Here is an 18,512-nt window from a genome sequence, read left to right as displayed (position 1 = left end):
GCGATCCAAAAACTGTTTGCGAATTAAAAAACTCACGAATTCAAATATGTTCGTGAATTAGAAAAACTGCAATTATAAAAATGTTTGTGAATTTGGAAAAATGTTCACAAATTCAATGTATGTTCATGAATTTAAAAATTATTCGCTAATTTGAAAAAGTACTTGTCCCTGCGAAAGTTATTGTACTTGTCCCTGCGAGAGTAAAAGAAGAAACAAAAAACCTACGCTGCATCATTCACGCATGCCAGAGCCAATGGAGTCAGTACTTGTCCCTGCGAGAGTTATGGTACAATTCGAGCTACCATTCTGCTCTCAAGGCCTCTCCTTTTGTAGCACTATATAGCCATGAACCACGACACTGGGCATCGAAGCAGCTTCTACTTGCAACATTCCTGCACTGAAGGACTAGCTCGAGGAGCGTGAACTCATACAACAAGTTTTCAAGCAATATCTCAGCCATGCTCGCAACATTATGAAAGCTCAAGCAGTAAAACGGCGAACAAACATAACCTTCCAACATGAGGATTCAGTCTTTGTCAAATTCCAACCCTACGTGACATCGGTTGAGTGACGAGCCAGTCACAAACTGTCGAATCAACAATCATATGTTTTTTTCTTAGATTTCCTAACCAAAATTTATATTGTGAGTTTAAAGACCCATTAGATGTGATGTAGGAGTATTAATCGGTCGAACCAGCCATGATATGTTTTCTGTTAGATTTCTAAGAATATTCTCCTTTGTCTAGTTAGCTAGTCAAATATCTTTAGTATATAAAAGATCTGTCCATGTGCAATCAAATTTATAGAAATGACAAAATGCTCTATTGCTTCGTCGACATGCGCGCTCGTAGAACCACAGATGATTCAACCATGAAAGAGTTTAGCTTCTGGACCTGCAAGCGGAGATGCACACAGCTATGCATGTGCAACATAGACGCAAATGTCATGAGTAGTTGAACTCTTCTATATGATCGTGTGACATAGATAATTAATTAAAGGTTTCAAAAAAAATAAAACCTTTCCACAAATGAAGTTCTTGTTATCTCCTCTTCTTGTGAATTTCAATGTTCTGCTATTTTTCAGGTGTTTGAAAAATGGTTTCCCGTTCGTCGATTGTGCATTAACATCGAGGCCGAAGAAGGCGGCGCCGCAGCGAATATAGCGAGGCGTGGGGAAGATGGTGAATGGGAGTCAAAGGCTTGACTGGTTTGGGTGTTAGGTGGTGGGGCTCATGTTGCCGGAGAAGAACATGAGGTGGTGGTAGGGTGTGTGTGTGTGTGGGTGGGTGGGGGGGGGGGGGGGGGGTGGGGGGGTGGGGGGTAGAGGGATGCCCTAGGTGGTGGCAGCATAACTGTGAGCGGCGGGTTCAGGGGATGGTGAGGCTAAGGCGGTATCGCCGCTGGCCGCGGGAAGGGGGAGCACATATGTGACGAAGATGACATTGTGTTTTTGTAAAATAGGACGGATGCTGGATGGGGATCGGATGGGTGGGAGAAAAGTGGCTGACGCAAAATATTTATCAGCATTTGTGAACAGGTGCTACCAAATTCCATAGATAATAAATACATTAAAAAAGAGATGGTAAATATATCCGACTTGGATTGCATTTTGATCACGTACCATGTTTTTTTTAAGTTTTTCTTTGGAGAGAACCAACGTTCCTCAAATTAGGTTGCATCTCATCATCTTTTCGGTTTAAATGGTACATATCAATCGATTGATCATACGTGGGCATGAGCAAAATGCAGATGCATACCTTCGTATGCATGTACTGAGCACGATAGGATGTCGTGGCAAAACCGAACACACACGCGGTAGTCTCACATGGCTGACCTTGAACCATGCGTTCTCATGATGGATGTCGTGCATGTGATCCTGATTGGACGAGGGGTTCGTGATTGGGATGTTCACGCCCTGGCAGAAGAAATGGATCGAACTATTCCAACGCTAAATTTGGCTCCCGCTTTTAGTGGATCTCCAACCCATAGCCAGCCACAACCATTTTGCAAGAGATGTGTCCCCCAACAGGATCTTTATCTCCCCCTCCCTCTCTGCTCGCCCCGGTCTCCTGACCGATGATGTGAGGCGCCGTGCGTATCCCCACACATCTTATGCTCATCAGAACGATCCTGTTGTAGACGCTATGCCATGCAAAGCTCATGCTAGTGAGTTGTACTACGTGCTATGCATGTGAGTTCTGAGATAACATTACAATACAACATTGACAGACAACTGACAGTTACATATTATGTGCTTAAAGTTCAAGATACAAATCCATATCTATACTTTAATATTAAAGGGAGGAAGATCTCTTGGTTTTCCTTCCGTCATCTCTTTATACCCGTTAATTTTATGTTAACTACAGAGACTGATGACTGAGATTAAAAGGATGTATCTTTCTTGTGCAAAAAATATATATTAAAAGGATGTATCTTTGTATGTTACTCTTTTTCTTGTGGTTGTTTCGTATGAAGTCCTTTTTATTCATCATTGCACGCAAACCTGGAATAGTTGGTTTATTCTCGAGAAAAATAAGTCGGTCTCAAACCGTCTCAATCTGTGGACAAAATCCAGTCTCTTACCAATGCGTACGAGACAGCCAACTTTCCATGGAGTTCATTGGGCTCCACAAGTATGAATGCACATGCATACTAGCTTAACTTGCAAAATGCCCGTGCGTTGCCATGGGCCTTTTAATTTGTTTTCATCCGATTGCACCTATGAATATAATGCATATCTTATCTCGTTCCCCACTCTGTCTACCACCCTCCATCTCTATCCCTACCCTTCTATTTCCCACCCCCGCTCCCTCTTTCTTTCTAGACCCCTCTATTTCTCCATGACACAATCCCCTAATGACGAAAACGCCCCCTGCTTTATATTATAAAGCAACAATCACTGTATACATCCGATAAGACCGATACAAACACACACCACCACCGCACTCAACACACACCCAAAGCAAGATACAAAGGTGCCGACAAACCACCCCAGCGACTACCAAGCATACTACGAATGAGCAAAGAAGAACCGCTTCTAGCCGACGGACCACCACACGAGTGATCCACCAAGGAGAGGTGAGGCAGCCAACGCCGGAGCGGGGACTCCAAAATGGTGCCTCCAAGAAGGGCAGGACCACTGATAGCCGCCATCATCTGATCCCGTGGATCAAGTTTTCACTCGGAGTAACACAAAGGGACTGAGAGCACCACGGCGGACCCTGCAAGGGGCAAACAACGTCTGCGGACGCCACCGCCAATGGCTAGTACAAAGATTGGGCAAGTGATGTACCCCGGTGCTCCGACCCCCTCCGTCGCACCCCCGCTCCGCCAACCACCCGCATCCATGCCGCCCGAGCAGCCTTGTCTGCTCTCCCGCTCCTGAGCCGCGCAAATCCGCCCAAGATCAACGCGCCTCCCACTGCCAGGGCCGCCACCTTGTACCCAGACCACCCTGAGAACATCAAAGGGGGTGGCTTTCAATAGCTTCTCCAAATCCAACCACCGCCGGAACCGACAACAACCATCCAACCTCAAGCATCGCCAGAAAGCACCAGGCTGAGGAAAAGGGGAAGGGGAAGGACCGGCACACGACCATGACCGGCACCCCCTACGTCGGCGACAGGCGACTCAACAACAGCAGAGCCCCCATCCCTCCTACCGACTTCCCCCTCCCCCCGAAGCACCCCTGCTTCGCCCCACCACGGCTACTGGCGCGGACTGGCGAGAGGCCACCAACAGCCACATGTCCGCCGAAGAGGGGGTAGATCCACCGCCATCACCACCAAAGATGGGCACAAGAGAAGCCCGCCCGCGCCGCACGCTGTCGTCCAGAAGCCGGGGAGGAAGGCCCGACCGGACTCCAGGACGTGCACGCACCTCCACCACCTCAGCCGCGCCACCAGCACTGCCCACCGATCCACGCCAGCGCCAGCCGCACACGACCCCTGTTGGCCTCAGCCCTCGCCGTCGGACGGGCTGCGAGCGCCAGATCTGTCTGGATCAGACCAGATCCATGTTGCACGATTTGCCTGAAGGACGAAGCCCCACCTCCACCGCACAACCACCACTACACTAATATAGCATCGACTGAGAGTATCAGTCGTGAGACTGGGGACAGTATCACAATCCCCTAATTACTTCCATGAAAGAAAAACAAAAAATCAGCATGCAAAATCCCCTAATGCCGTCGATTTGATTTGATTGAAGCATGGAATCAAAAGAGAAGCGCACTGCAGATAGGAAAGAAATAGAGCAAACAGTTACCGACGACATTACAGTAGAAGAAAACAAAGATATATGTGAAAAGCAGTACAGAGATGCTTGTGCAACTTATCATACGTACCTAGAAGAATATTGTGATCCGCTACAGCATGCCACACTGAGACATACATGCTGAAATGCATTGTTCTCTCTCTCTTTTATAGGAGCCGAGACATACATGCTGAAATGCATTGTTCTCTCTCTTTTTTATAGGAACACATACGTAATTTGGTTACAATTACGAATTTTAATGCTGGTTAGTCAATTCTAGCAGAATAAAAGAATAGGTTTCATGCTATCCTGAGAATTGCTGAATCAATATCGATATATGAGCAGGCTCACACAACTTGTAAATTAAGCTAAGGGGTAGATCCTAAATATACTATTTTTTTGCTTTAGCACATGTGTCTTCCCGTGCTCTTCACCTTTTGAGGAATATGGTACGCTGGGTTTGCTTAAGAACATGACAAAATCAACGTCGACCGAGAGAATTTGGCTGCTGCATATTACCTTCTGATAATTATTGTAGGCAAACCAGCATAGGTTGTACAACAAATATATACATGCAGAAATGTGGGCTCTTGGAAAGACGATAGTATAGAATGCCTGGCCACCCAGTGGCTTTATATTTTCAAGATACTCTTAACAACAAACTGACATAATACATCTAGGTTTAGACCAGCAAGCATAATATCATCAGGAACTCATCATTTTCTTACCACCCCATGCCTATCTCCAGCGTATCCTCGTCTTTCCAACAAAGGAAAACATCCTTTGTAAGTGTCAGCGGAGCCTTCTCCAAATTGTCATCAATGAAGCAATTCAGGACAGATCTGGGTGACCCAGTGGAGACTTCGCTGACAATGAAGCTCGAGTAGCTGATCAAGTTCTCAAAGGCACCTCCTGCAGACCTGCACAACCATGTTGACATTTAGTTTCTCACCCTGGCTCCCAGCAAGGCTGTGACTGTAGAAGCTAGTTTTTTTAAACGGAGGCATAAGCATAAGTTGTGAATCTAGAAGATAGTTTTGATGCTTACAACGACAACATTTAATTAGAAAACTAATGCATGTAAAACTAAGGTTGTATTCAAAGTGGTGACATGTTACTTCTTGATAGATATCCGCCGATAAAAGTATTTTAGTAACACAATTGAGTTGAACACATCGTAAATGGAAATAACACAAACTTTAGGCAAAGTAATTACTACAGTTCCTTTGGAATCAAGGACAGAAGAAACACAATAGACGATAACACGAGAAAAGTAATCGCTATTTTTGTTTTAACACTACCGATACACTATAAGATGTTAAGAGTTTTGAGAATCAACATCTTATCGACATAAGTACTTCACTTTTCTCAGGAACCTGTGCAATAAGGAGAGCAAAAATATCCAATAGGAAGGAGTTATAGAGCACACACTTCATGCCCAAACAGTCCTAGTCAAGTAACTCAGACAACCATTAATGGTTTCAACCAAATAAAACCAACACATCATAATTCCTGAAACTCCTCGGGGTGCATGCTATGTAACCAGATCATCTATTCAAGTGTATATACCCAGCCAATGTTTATTGTTGCAAAATTGTGCACATTGTAAGAAAACAACTGTGAGGAAACCCATAAGATAAGAGAAATAAAGATGGCACCTTCCAACATGTGCCATCAAGAAAATACTAAACCCCCTTCTCTTGTAGGCTAACTACCTTCTGAACCCAAACTCTCCACACCTTGTATTGGTGCAACTGAATAAATTAGTACAGTAAAACAAGTTGTAACACATACAATTAAGAAAAGTCACAGTTTATGCCTTAGAGAACCTAAATACAACAACCCAGGATTAATGTAGAAGCACACAACGACAAAAAAACACATGTCAGAGGAAAGTGCTACTGCCAGCAGATGTAGCTGCCCCAGTGGTGGTGATCGAGACTATGCACGGGATTCATGTAGAAGCACCTAAACACAGGATTCATTATTGGCACCTGGAACATGGGTGCAGGCATTCCGGCGAAGTCAGCGATAATGGAAGCTTCGGGTATGGCAAGAACTTGCAAAATTTTAATGAGTGATAAAAGGATCTTATGGAGAAAAAACAGTAAAGGAATGCATATTTCTATTATGCATCATCGATCAAAACGATGGTTAATTGAATGAAGAAAACAAAAAATCACTTTTACTGGGAAAAATTGGTACTGCTACCTATTTTAATGTTATTAACTCGTTGGTGAGAGAGCTGCTCACTTGCAGATCACATAACTCCACGTATTTTCTGTACAAAGGTAATTTAATTTGGTAGTGACATTCAGCTATTTCCTTGGAGCTTAAAGGATTACCTACAAATAAAATTAGAGGAAATGCTTGTATTGCTAAATCTCATCAAGTGGTAGCTATCATTTTCATCAAGAAAAAACAACTTGCTCTCGTTGGTCATTATGTCAGGCGAACCTTCTCTGCATATTACTGAAAAACACACAATTAGCATTATGTTATGTACTGTTTAAGAACCGTGAATGATTGATTTGGCTCACCTGCCAGCTTGGTTTCAGACAGAACCAACCCTAAAATCACTTGTCTTGTTGGTGTGTCCGCGGGTGGAGATGGCGGCCAGCGCGCGGCTCCCCACAAGACGGCCTTCTTCGGCCACCATGCCATCACTGTGCGCATGGGTGATAGCATCCTCACGGCGGCGCCCAGCCCCTGCCAGCAGAAGTAGCTGCCCCGGTGGTGGTGATCGAGACTATGAACGAGATTGATGTAAGCACCTAAACACGAGATTGAAAATTGGCACTCTCTTTGGATTGTCAGTCAACTTCCCAATTGTGGCCATTGATTTTCTTGAGTTGAAGCAACGCCTTACAAACCTACTTCACTAAGGAGCTCAAATTGCCGTTGATGGTCTAGACATGCTGCACCGAAATCATTGAAGGCCGAACACTGATAACAATACCATTGTATATCTAGTCATAGTATTCCATTCCAACTATCCCAAGGAAAGAAAGATATCTGAAAGCTGCACTCCAACCTGCAAGGCTGCAACAGTAAGGGGAGAAAATTAGAATACACATAGGCTAGCAAAAATGATTACCATGATCTTAAATAAGCAAGCGATAGAGCAGTGTCGTTCTCACTAAGGCAAACGACAGAGTACAATAGATTGACCATGGATACAAGAAAGGAATTATATTCAATATTTAATAATCTCCTCACTCATCTCTGGTGCTCTGTAAGAAATGAATTAAACTCAATATTGAACAGTTCTCCATTTTTCATCTTGTCTTGATTCTGTTGTTAACTGCATTCCCAAAAAATAATGCTCGTGTTCTGAAATTTGAGTCATCTAGCAAAACGTAGTTCAACCTATAAAGTTGGTGCAGGCATCCACTCTGCCTCTAAACCTCCATTTATCTTTCTGTCATGGTCATATTTGCAGAATTTAGTTTGGACCATCAAGTTAGCATTAATTAACTCACAAGCTTATATGCATCTAGACATTTAAGTTTTACTCAAATCTCTACAGAAAGGTGGAAAAAGATGCAAGAACTAAAACCAGATCGTGAACTTCTAAGATATCTCAAAACTGGCACATGAGGGGACATATCCTAATATTAAACGTAAGTCGACATGAAGATATCCCCTAGATACAAACTTTCTGTAATTTATCATGAAAATTGTCACTGATATAGTCTAAAGTCCAAAATTTCATCATTCTTGATTATTATCAAAAACTTTTGTTTTGATTGATTAAATATACATACCAGACCTGAAGACAATGGTGCATCCCTTGCCGTTTTGAAGTTATAAGAAATTTTTCTGGCCTGAAGTGGAACTTGGTACCCAAATGATAGTTCTTCGTTACATGGACAAGCAACAATGAAATGATTCAGTTGCCTAGTTTACAAAGGTTATTCTGATCTGATCTTATTCCATTAAGTTCAACGAAGCGGGGTGACACTCTGGGAGGCATGGTGAACTTATCTTCAGAGGTGGCTTTACGTTTCTTGCTTTTCAGCTCTGCATTTTGAGCACCACCCAAATATATTTGATAAGAAAATAGCTACAGTACTAAACCTGACCATTCCTTGAGAATACACAACAGGAATCATCAATATGTTCAATAACGATCCGGTTGCCTCTAATCAGAATCACGCATGTTGAGTTTACTTATTGTAGGGGCCCAAGATAAGGTGCCTACAAAATAAATTCCAAACTAAGGTACAGTACAGAAACAAAATATCCAAAATCATATGAAAAAAATACGCTATAAAGCAGCAAGTAAACAACTTGATCAATGTACCCTTTTTTCAAGGATGCATCTGACCAATGTGCCCTTGATAAGAGGAGCAAACAATGTAAGAAATGAATTGCGGTTGTAAGGGAGATACCGCCACCGCTCGCCTTAAAGGCGATGTTCACCTTGCTCAGGAGCCACGTCATCACCCCTGTTCGCCTTTCCTCTGCTTGTCCTCCGGTCAAACAGAGCTCGGCTCGGGGTGCGGACATCCTGACAATGATGAGAAGACCATAAAAAACGTTAATGCAGAGGAGTCTAGACTGCAAACTACATAATCTGAAGCACATATAGAGGCCTAGTAAAAATTCACAAAAGGTGTGCACAGTTCAGACGTGCCCAGGCTTGCCCATTGATCTGGAGTAGAAGATGGGGGGCAAATGAGGTTTACCTTGTGCACAGCCATGAGAGAGACGAGGAAGGTGATGAATTGTGGCTTGCCTCCTCCTCGTCACAGATGTGCCCAGTGCACCACAGCAGCAAGGGGTTGAGGGTCGCCGTCTCCAAGGCACGGGGTCACCCTGCCCGCTCGTCGAGCTCCTCTCCTCAAGGCCGCCGGCTAGATCCATCATGATGTTAATACATGGGGTTGAAACCGCTCTGCTATACCTATGATTGAAACAGCCATGCGTTTAAGTTTTCTCCTATCCATACCTCTGGTTGAAACCGTCCTACGACGGCGATCCAGAACAGTGGCCCCGACGCAAGATCCGGCGGGGTCTTCCGGAGGGGATCGACGGGGTTTTCTGGAGGGGATCGGCGGCGGAGGCTTTATGGAGTTACGGCGGCGGAGAGATCCGGCGGGATCTTCGCGAGGAGATCGACGGCGGTGAGATCCGGCAGGGTCTTCTCGAGGAGATCGGCGACGGTGAGGTCCGACAGGGTCTTCTCGAGGAGATCGGTGGCGGGGTCTTGGCGGTGGCGAAGGGATGGAGGGCGGCCGCGAACGAGGGCAGTGAGTCGGTGCGAGTGGAGGGCAGGAGAGTCGGGCGTGCGAGTGGAGGGCAGGAGAGTCGTGCATGTGATAGGTTTAGGTTTGTTTTTGCTGGTTAATTTTCGTAGGTTTTTTCGTTGGTTAATTTTCATAGGTTTTTTTCCTTTGCTTTGTAGATGGGTGCGTGGGGGCGGATGGGATCCTCAGTACAAGGTTTTTTGGTTCATGGCGGCTCAGTGTGAGGTGGGAGAAAGTACCAAAAAAGACTGGATAAGGCGGGACGAAAATTAAATTCGAAACGCGACCTACCAACTGAGACATTAGGAATAGAGATCCATCCATTCATCACAGATGTAGGCCTGTTAGAGATCCCGGTGCAATACATGCGAGGACCGCTAGCTGCGCCAAGGCCTGGGCGACGCCTACGAACAGGCGGCTGCAAGATTCCAGGACCGCTAGCTGCGCCAAGGCCTGGGCGACGCCTACGAACAGCCGGCTGCAAGATTCCCGGCGTCGACATGGTCGGTTTCGACACCTCCAATGTCCGATCCAAACTTCCCCGCCAACGCCGCCTACGCGGTCGTCGTCCCCGCGGGCCGCGGCTGACTGGAGTGTCATGCACTTGGCCGGCCGTCCCATCCCGGGGACCTCGTCGACATGCTGCATGACGCCGGCCTTGGCCCATGGCATCGAGGGGAACCTCGTCGTTGCACCTCGTCAGATCCGCCTGTTGATCGGTGCGGATCTGCATGAAAGACGTAAAATTGTATGGTTAGGGCTGGCTTTAATCTGGGTTTGAAACTATTGGCACTAAGCCTTTATAAAAATTGAAATAGCAGTAGACTGCTGATTCAAACCTCATTCGCACAGATCTGCAGTAGACCGTTTTAGGTGGACGCAGAGTTCTCCCGAGCTCAAATGAGTTCGGTGAACAGTAAAAAAAATCCAAACTGTTTTTAGAGAAACATTGACAAAAGTTCTAAATGCTTACTCCCTCCTTCCATCTATATAGGGCCTAATGCGTTTTCAAGATCGCCTTTGACTATTGATAAGGTTAATAATACATGAAAGGTATAATGTGAAAATTATATATTGGAAGCTCCTTTCACATACGAATTTGACGGTATGCTTTGTGTAAGTTGCATGTCATATATTATTGCTCTAACACTCGGTCAAAGTTATCCTCGAAAAACGCATTAGGCCCTATATAGATGGAAGGATGGAGTACAAAAATTCACCATCAAATCACGTTCCTAGAAGATGTGGCAAAAAAAAATTGATACTCTGAAAATGCTACTTTCAAAAGCATTTTGGAGCACTGAATTTTTTTTTACCACGCCTTACAGGAATGTGATTCCATGAAGATTTTTTGCAAGCACTTAGAACTTTTGTTAATGTTTCTCCCCCAAAAAATTGATTTTTTCTAAACTTTTTCAAAAAAAAATTTGTTTTTACTGTTCACCGAGCTCAAATATCATTTGAGCTCGGGAGCAGAAAGACACTTTCGGTTTTAGGTTAGCTTATTCGGTGTAGCCAAGACCGAGTTGGCTATGTACAGATAGATTAGGTGTTGTATGCCCGCAAAAAAAAAAGATTAGGTGTTATATATACCTAGACGTGACTATCCTTGTCAACCAAATCAGAAGAAATAAACAACCAGAATTGTGTTGCTATTATATTGTCTCACGTGCTTTGTGCATGTGTTGTCGTGCTTTCGGCCAATCGATCTTTCATTGTGAGTGCATGAGCGCATCGGCAGAATGGATCCACGGGTTGTGCCGTAAAGTAATTGGTAGAAGCCCAGCCAGCTTACGTGTTCCCGATGGAAAGACTCAATTGGTTGGATCGGGTTGGCCCTCCTCTGGGTTTTCCTTTGATCGCTCCTCCTTCCGATCTCGTTTGTTAAGAAACACCACCTCTTCATCCTCATATTATGCTCCCTCCGTTTAAGTGTTTTTAGAGATTATAATAAGCGACAAATAAAATAAGTGAATTTACACTTTAAAATATGTCTATATAACATCTATATGTAGTTTTTTTATATTGAAATCTTTAAAAAAGACTTATATTTAGGAATGGGGGAGTAGGTCTTTTGTTGTGATCATCTCTTCATCGATGATGATCATGTTGGCCTGCTCATGTCCATCACTGGCGTACCCATCTCCTGAGGGCCAGAGGATGGAGGGCCACCTTGCTTGACCCGCTAATGACCTATGCACGATGAGTTGGGCTCATATTTATTCCATTGCAAAACACGAGCTTTGTTCATAGAATTACAACTCAGTGCAGAAAGGGGCTCACACAGGCGGTGTGCTCCTCTCGCGACCTCCTCCTCCCCTCGCTAGCCGCCGCCGCCGCCAACAGATCGCGGCTGCCCCTCCCCTCACCTACTCCCCCTCCGACGCTTCCCGCACGGGCGACCGAGGGGTCCTAGCCCTTGCCGCCGGTCCTTCCTGCCTTCCCTTTCCACCCTCGTCGCCGAGCAAAGCCTGTGCGTCCGGCGGCGGCGGCAGAGGTTTTGCCTTCCCTCTCGGGTCTATGGGTAGTGCGGGACGCCTCATCTCGAGGGTGTGATCCCGATCTAGATCATGGCGCCCGGATGGACAACGACGGCGTGGCGGCCGGCCGGCGTCCCAACGGTAGCCTTGGCAGCAGGGCTGGCGTAACCCTTCCTGATCTGGGGCGGATGACCCTGGATTAGCGGCGGCGGCTGATACCTCTCCAACGTATCTGTAATTTTTTATTGTTCCAAGCTATTATATTATCTATTTTGGATGTTTAATGGGCATTAATATGCTCTTTTATATTATTTTTGGGACTAACCTATTAACCGGAGGCCCAGTGCCAGTTTCAGTTTTTTTGCCTATTTCAGTGTTTCGCAGAAAAAGGATATCAAACGGAACGAAACCTTCGCCAGGATCTTTCTTGGAAAAAATGAAATCCAGGAGACTTGGAGTGGAAGTCGGAGACACAACGAGGCGGCCACGAGGCAGGAGGGCACGTCCAGGGGGTAGGCGCGCCCCCACCCTCGTGGGCCCCTCGTAGCTCCACCGACGTACTTCTTTCGCCTATATACACTTTTATACCCTAAAAACATCCAGGGGAGCCACGAAAACCACTTTTCCACCGCCGCAACCTTCTGTACCCGTGAGATCCCATCTGGGGCCTTTTACGGCAATCTGCCGGAGGAGGATTCAATCACGGAGGGCTTCTACATCAACAACATAGCCTCTCTGATGATATGTGAGTAGTTTACCACAGACCTTCGGGTCCATAGTATTAGCTAGATGGCTTCTTCTCTCTCTTTGGTTCTCAATACAAAGTTCTCCTTGATGTTCTTGGAGATCTATTCGATGTAATATTCTTTTGCGGTGTGTTTGCCGAGATCCGATGAATTGTGGATTTAAGATCAAGTTTATCTATGAACAATATTTGGTTCTTCTTTGAATTCTTATATGCATGATTTGATATGTTTGCAAGTCTTTTTGAATTATCGGTTTAGTTTGGCCTACTAGATTGATATTTCTTGCAATGGGACAAGTGCTTAGCTTTGTGTTCAATCTTGCGGTGTCCTTTCCCAGTGACAGTAGGGGCAGCAAGGCACGTATCGTATTGTTGCTATCGAGGATAAAAAGATGGGGTTTATATCATATTGCTTGAGTTTATCCCTCTACATCATGTCATCTTGCCTAAAGCATTACTCTGTTCTTATGAACTTAATACTCTAGATGCATGCTGCATAGCGGTCGATGTGTGGAGTAATAGTAGTAGATGCAGAATCGTTTCGATCTACTTAACACGGACGTGATGCCTATATTTCATAATCATTGCCTAGATATTCTCATAACTATGCGCTTTTCTATCAATTGCTCGGCAGTAATTTGTCACCCACCGTAATGCATGCTATCATGAGAGAAGCCACTAGTGAAACCTATGGCCCCTGGGTCTATTTTATATCATATAAGTTTTCGATCTACAATTCTAGTTTACTGTTTATTTTTCAATCTTTACTTTTCAATCTATACAACAAAAATACCAAAAATATTTATCTTGTTATCTTTATCAGATCTCACTTTTGCAAGTGGCCGTGAAGGGATTGACAACCCCTTTATCACGTTGGTTGTAAGGTTCTTGATTGTTTGTGCAGGTACTAGGCGACTTGCGTGTAATCTCCTACCTGATAGATACCTTGGTTCTCAAAAACTGAGGGAAATACTTACGCTACTTTGGTGCATCACCCTTTCCTCTTCAAGGGAAAACCAACACATGCTCAAGAGGTAGCAAGAAGGATTTCTGGCGCCGTTGCTGGGGAGATCTACGCCAAGTCAAGACATACCAAGTACCTATCATAAACTTTTCTCCCTCGCATTACATTATTTACCATTTGCATCTCGTTTTCCTCTCCCCCACTTCTAAAACAATTTTCGAAAACCTTTGCCTCTTCTTCGCCCTTCTTCTGTTCGATCTTGTGTTACCATGTGCCTTATTTTTGCTTGCATCTCCGCTTGCTAAAAGTTTATGGATCCTCATCCGCTTGCTAATATTTTTAAAAGATCCAATTATGATGAACCAATTGCTAGTGAGTTTTGTGCACTAGATTTTCTTTATGAAGTTTTACTTGAAATTCATGAATTTGAAAATTGTGATGAAGTACTTTATGAAGTGATTCAAGATAGATCTTTGAATAAAAAGCATGATTGCAATGATGTCATTATAAATTCTATGAATGTCAATTGTGTTAACAATATGCAAAACCCTAAGCTTGGGGATGCTAGTTTTGCTATGACTACTATTTGTTGCAATGATCATGATTGGGGTGATTCTTCTTATGATCTTGAAAATTTATTTAATCCCCATGATGAATATGAGATTGATAATAGTGTTTGCAATATGATTGAAAGTGGGTTTGGAAGAGTGTCAACTTTAGATCCCACATAGTTGGAGAATGTTCAATCTTATGAAATTTTTGATAAAAGTGGGTTTGGAGAGGTCATGACTTTAGTTAATGTTAATCCCACTATTTTGGAAGAGTGTGAACTTTGCATGCATGTGGATCGTGTTGAAAATATTTTATGTGATAGCTATTTTATTGAATTTGCTTATGATCTCACATGTAATTATTATGAGAGAGGAAAATATGATTGTAGAAAATTTCATTTTACTAAATTACCTCTCGTTATTTTGAGATTGCTATTGTTTCTTTCCGCTTCCTTGCATATGCTAGTTTTTGCTTGCTATGATAATTTGTTTGCCTATAAGATGCCTATGCATAGGAAGTATTTTAGACTTAGATGTGTTTGTCACGTGTTTCATGCTGCTCTCTTTGTGCTTAAATTCTTGTCTTTCATGTGAGCATCATTGAAATTATCAATGCCTAGCTAGGGGCGTTAAACGATAGCGCTTGTTGGGAGGCAACCCAATTTTATTTTTGGTCTTTACTTTTTGTTCCTGTTTAGTAATAAATAAACCATCTATCCTCTGTTATGATTGTATTTTTTATGTTTTAATTAGTTTTTGTGTCAAGTAATTCCTTTAGTATCTTCTTGGGTGATTGTTGTTTGATCTTGCTGATAAAAACAGAAAGTATGTGCTCACAAAAATAATTTTCATTTTTTACCAGAGAGAGATAAAATACCAATTCCAAATGTAGTAGATAAATATACAAATTATTTAGGTTTTCCTAAGTTTTCACTAGACCCGGGGGCCATAGGTTTCACTAGTGGCTTCTCTCAAGAGCATAAGTATTATGGTGGGTAAACGAATTACTATCGAGCAATTGATAGAATTGAGCATAGTTTTGAGAATATCTAGGTATGATCGTGTATATAGGCATCACGTCCGAGACAAGTAGACCGAAACGACTCTGCATCTACTACTATCACTCCACACATCGACCGCTATCCAGCATGCATCTAGAGTATTAAGTTAATAAGAACAGAGTAATGCTTTAAGGAAGATGACATGATGTAGAGGGATAAACTCATGCAATATGATATAAACCCCATCTTTTTATCCTCGATGGCAACAATACAATATGTGCCTTGCTGCCCCTGCTGTCACTGGGAAAGGACACCGCAAGATTGAACCCAAAGCTAAGCACATCTCCCATTGCAAGAAAGATCAATCTAGTAGGCCAAACCAAACTGATAATTCGAAGAGACTTGCAAAGATAAACCAATCATACATAAAAGAATTCAGAGGAGAATCAAATATTGTTCATAGATAATCTGGATCATAAACCCAAAATTCATCGGATCTCGACAAACACACCACAAAAGAAGATTACATCAAATAGATCTCTAAGAAGATCGAGGAGAACTTTGTATTGAGATCCAAAGAGAGAGAATAAGCCATCTAGCTAATAACTATGGACCCGTAGGTCTGAAATAAACTACTCACACATCACCGAAGAGGCCATGGAGTTGATGTAGAGGCCCTCCGTGATCAATGCCCCCTCCAGCGGAGCTCTGGAAAAGTCCCCAAGATGGGATATCTCAGGTACAGAAGGTTGCGGTGGTGGAATTAGGTTTTCGTGGTGCTCCTGGATGTTTGCGGGGTACGTGGACTTATATAGGAGGAAGAAGTAGGTCGGTGGAGCAACGAGGGGCCCACGAGGGTGGAGGTCGCGCCTAGGGGGGTAGGCGTGCCCCTGCCTCATGGCCTCCTCGATTGTTTCTTGACGCCCACTCCAAGTCTCCTGGATCACGTTTGTTGAGAAAATCACGTTCCCGAAGGTTTCATTCCATTTGGACATCGTTTGATATTCCTTTTCTGTGAAACACTTAAATAGGCAAAAAACAGCAATTTTGGCTGGGCCCCCGGTTAATAGGTTAGTCCCCAAAAAGATATAAAAGTGTAAAATAAATCCCATTAACATCTAAAACAGATAATGTAATAGCATGGAGCAATCAAAAATTATAGATACGTTGGAGACGTATAAGGTAAGAACCATAGAGAAGTTGGAATACAGTAGGTTTAACACCAATATAAATAAAGAATGAGTTCATTACAGTACCTTAAAGTGATGGTTTGTTTTCTTATACTAACCGAGCTCATGAGATTTTCTGTTGAGTTTTGTGTTGTGAAGTTTTCAAGTTTTTGGGTAAAGATTTGATGGATTTTGGAACAAGGAATGGCAAGAGCCTAAGCTTGGGGATGCCCAAGGCACCCCCAAGATAAAATTCCAGGACAAACAAAAGCCTAAGCTTGGGGATGCCTCGGAAGGCATCCCCTCTTTTGTCTTCATCTATCGGTAACTTTACTTGAGGCTATATTTTTATTCACCACATGATATGTGTTTTGCTTGGAGTGTCTTGCATGATTTGAGCCTTTGCTTTTTGGTTTACCACAATCATCCTTGCTGTACACACCTTTTGGGAGAGACACACATGAATCGAAATTTATTAGAATATTCTATGTGCTTCACTTTTATCTTTTGTGCTACATAACTTTGCTCTAGTGCTTCACTTATATCTTTTAGGGCAGGGTGATGGTTTTATTTTATAGAAATCATTGATCTCTCATGCTTCACTTATATTATTTTGAGAGTCTTTTAGTTCGGCATGGTTATTTTCTTTGGCTATAAAATTAGTCCTAATATGATAGGCATCCAAGATGGGTATAATAAAAACTTTCATATAGAGTGCATTGAATACTATGAGAAGTTTGATACTTGATGATTGTTTTGAGATATGAAGATGGTGATATTAGAGTCATGCTAGTTGAGTATTTGTGGATTTGAGAAATACTTGTGTTGAGGTTTGCAAGTCCTGTAGCATGCACGTATGGTAACCGTTGTGTAACAAATTTGAAGCATGAGGTTTTTCTTTGATTGTCCTCCTTATGAGTGGCGGTCGGGGACGAGCGATGGTCTTTTCCTACCAATCTATCCCCCTAGGAGCATGCGCGTAGTGCTTGGTTTTGATGACTTGTAGATTTTTGCAATAAGTATGTGAGTTCTTTATGACTAATGTTGAGTCCATGGATTATACGCACTCTCAACGTGCATTGCCCTTTCTCACCTCGAGAGTTGGTGCAAACTTTGCCGGTGCATCCAAACCCCGTGATATGATACGCTCTATCACACATAAGCCTCCTTATATATATTCCTCAAAACAGCCGCCATACCTACCTATTATGGCATTTCCATAGCCATTCTGAGATATATTGCCATGCAACTTCCCACCGTTCTATTTATTATGACACGCTTCATCATTGTCATATTTGTTGGAAATATGCCCTAGAGGCAATGATAAAATGGTTATTATTATATTTCCTTGTCCATGATAATTGTCTATTGTTCATGCTATAATTGTGTTTTTCGGAAATCATAATACATGTGTGAATATATAGACCACAACATGTCCCTAGTAAGCCTCTAGTTGACTAGCTCGTTGATCAATAGATGGTTACGGTTTCCTGTCCATGGACATTGGATGTCATTGATAACGGGATCACATCATTAGGAGAATGATGTGATGGAAAAGACCCAATCCTAAGCATAGCACAAGATCGTGTAGTTCATTTGCTAGAGCTTTTCCAAATGTCAAGTATCATTTCCTTAGACCATGAGATTGTGCAATGCTACGTCTCGAGCTAGCGTTGGTTTTCCCCGAAGAGGAGGGGGTGATGCAGCACAGTAGCGTAAGTATTTCCCTCAGTTTTTGACAACCAAGGTATCAATCCAGTAGGAGGTCACGCGCAAGTCCCTCGTACCTGCACAAAACGGTAGCAACTGGCAACCAACGCTTAGGGGTTGTCAATCCCTTCACGGTCACTTACGAGAGTGAGATCTGATAGAGATAATATTTTTGGTATTTTTGGTATAAAGATGCAAAGTGAAAAGTAAAAGCAAAACAAGTAAAATAAAGTAATGGAGATTGATATGATGAGAATAGACCCGGGGGCCATAGGTTTCACTAGTGGCTTCTCTCAAGAGCATTGATATTCTACGGTGGGTGAACAAATTACTGTTGAGCAATTAATAGAATTGAGCATAGTTATGAGGTTATCTAGGTATGATCAT

General features: G+C 43.1%; 1 protein-coding gene across 2 annotated transcripts; it reads right to left on the bottom strand.

The window, feature by feature from the left end:
- Positions 1-4,977: 4,977 nt before the first annotated feature.
- Positions 4,978-8,990, bottom strand: LOC147962593 (uncharacterized). Of its 2 annotated transcripts, XM_087535302.1 has the most exons (5): positions 8,945-8,990; positions 8,648-8,766; positions 6,794-7,295; positions 6,599-6,725; positions 4,978-5,173 (listed from the first exon to the last, which is right to left on the bottom strand). In XM_087535302.1, the coding sequence occupies exons 3-5, from the start codon at positions 6,939-6,941 to the stop codon at positions 4,978-4,980; spliced, it is 471 nt and encodes a 156-aa protein (XP_087391428.1). In that variant the 5' UTR covers positions 6,942-7,295; positions 8,648-8,766; positions 8,945-8,990. The 2 variants fall into 2 exon arrangements, 1 of the variants encoding a protein (XP_087391428.1); XR_015610672.1 differs by lacking the exons at positions 6,794-7,295; positions 8,648-8,766; positions 8,945-8,990 and having other exon boundaries at positions 5,105-5,173; positions 6,248-6,769.
- Between the last annotated feature and the right edge of the window lie 9,522 nt (positions 8,991-18,512).

The sequence above is a fragment of the Triticum urartu genome, chromosome 7A (genome assembly GCF_056163025.1).
Source record: "Triticum urartu cultivar PI428250 chromosome 7A, HENAU_Tu73, whole genome shotgun sequence".
In the NCBI taxonomy this organism is placed as follows: Eukaryota; Viridiplantae; Streptophyta; class Magnoliopsida; order Poales; family Poaceae; genus Triticum; species Triticum urartu.
Note: the sequence above shows the minus strand (reverse complement) of the source record. Positions and strands in the feature narration are given on the sequence as shown.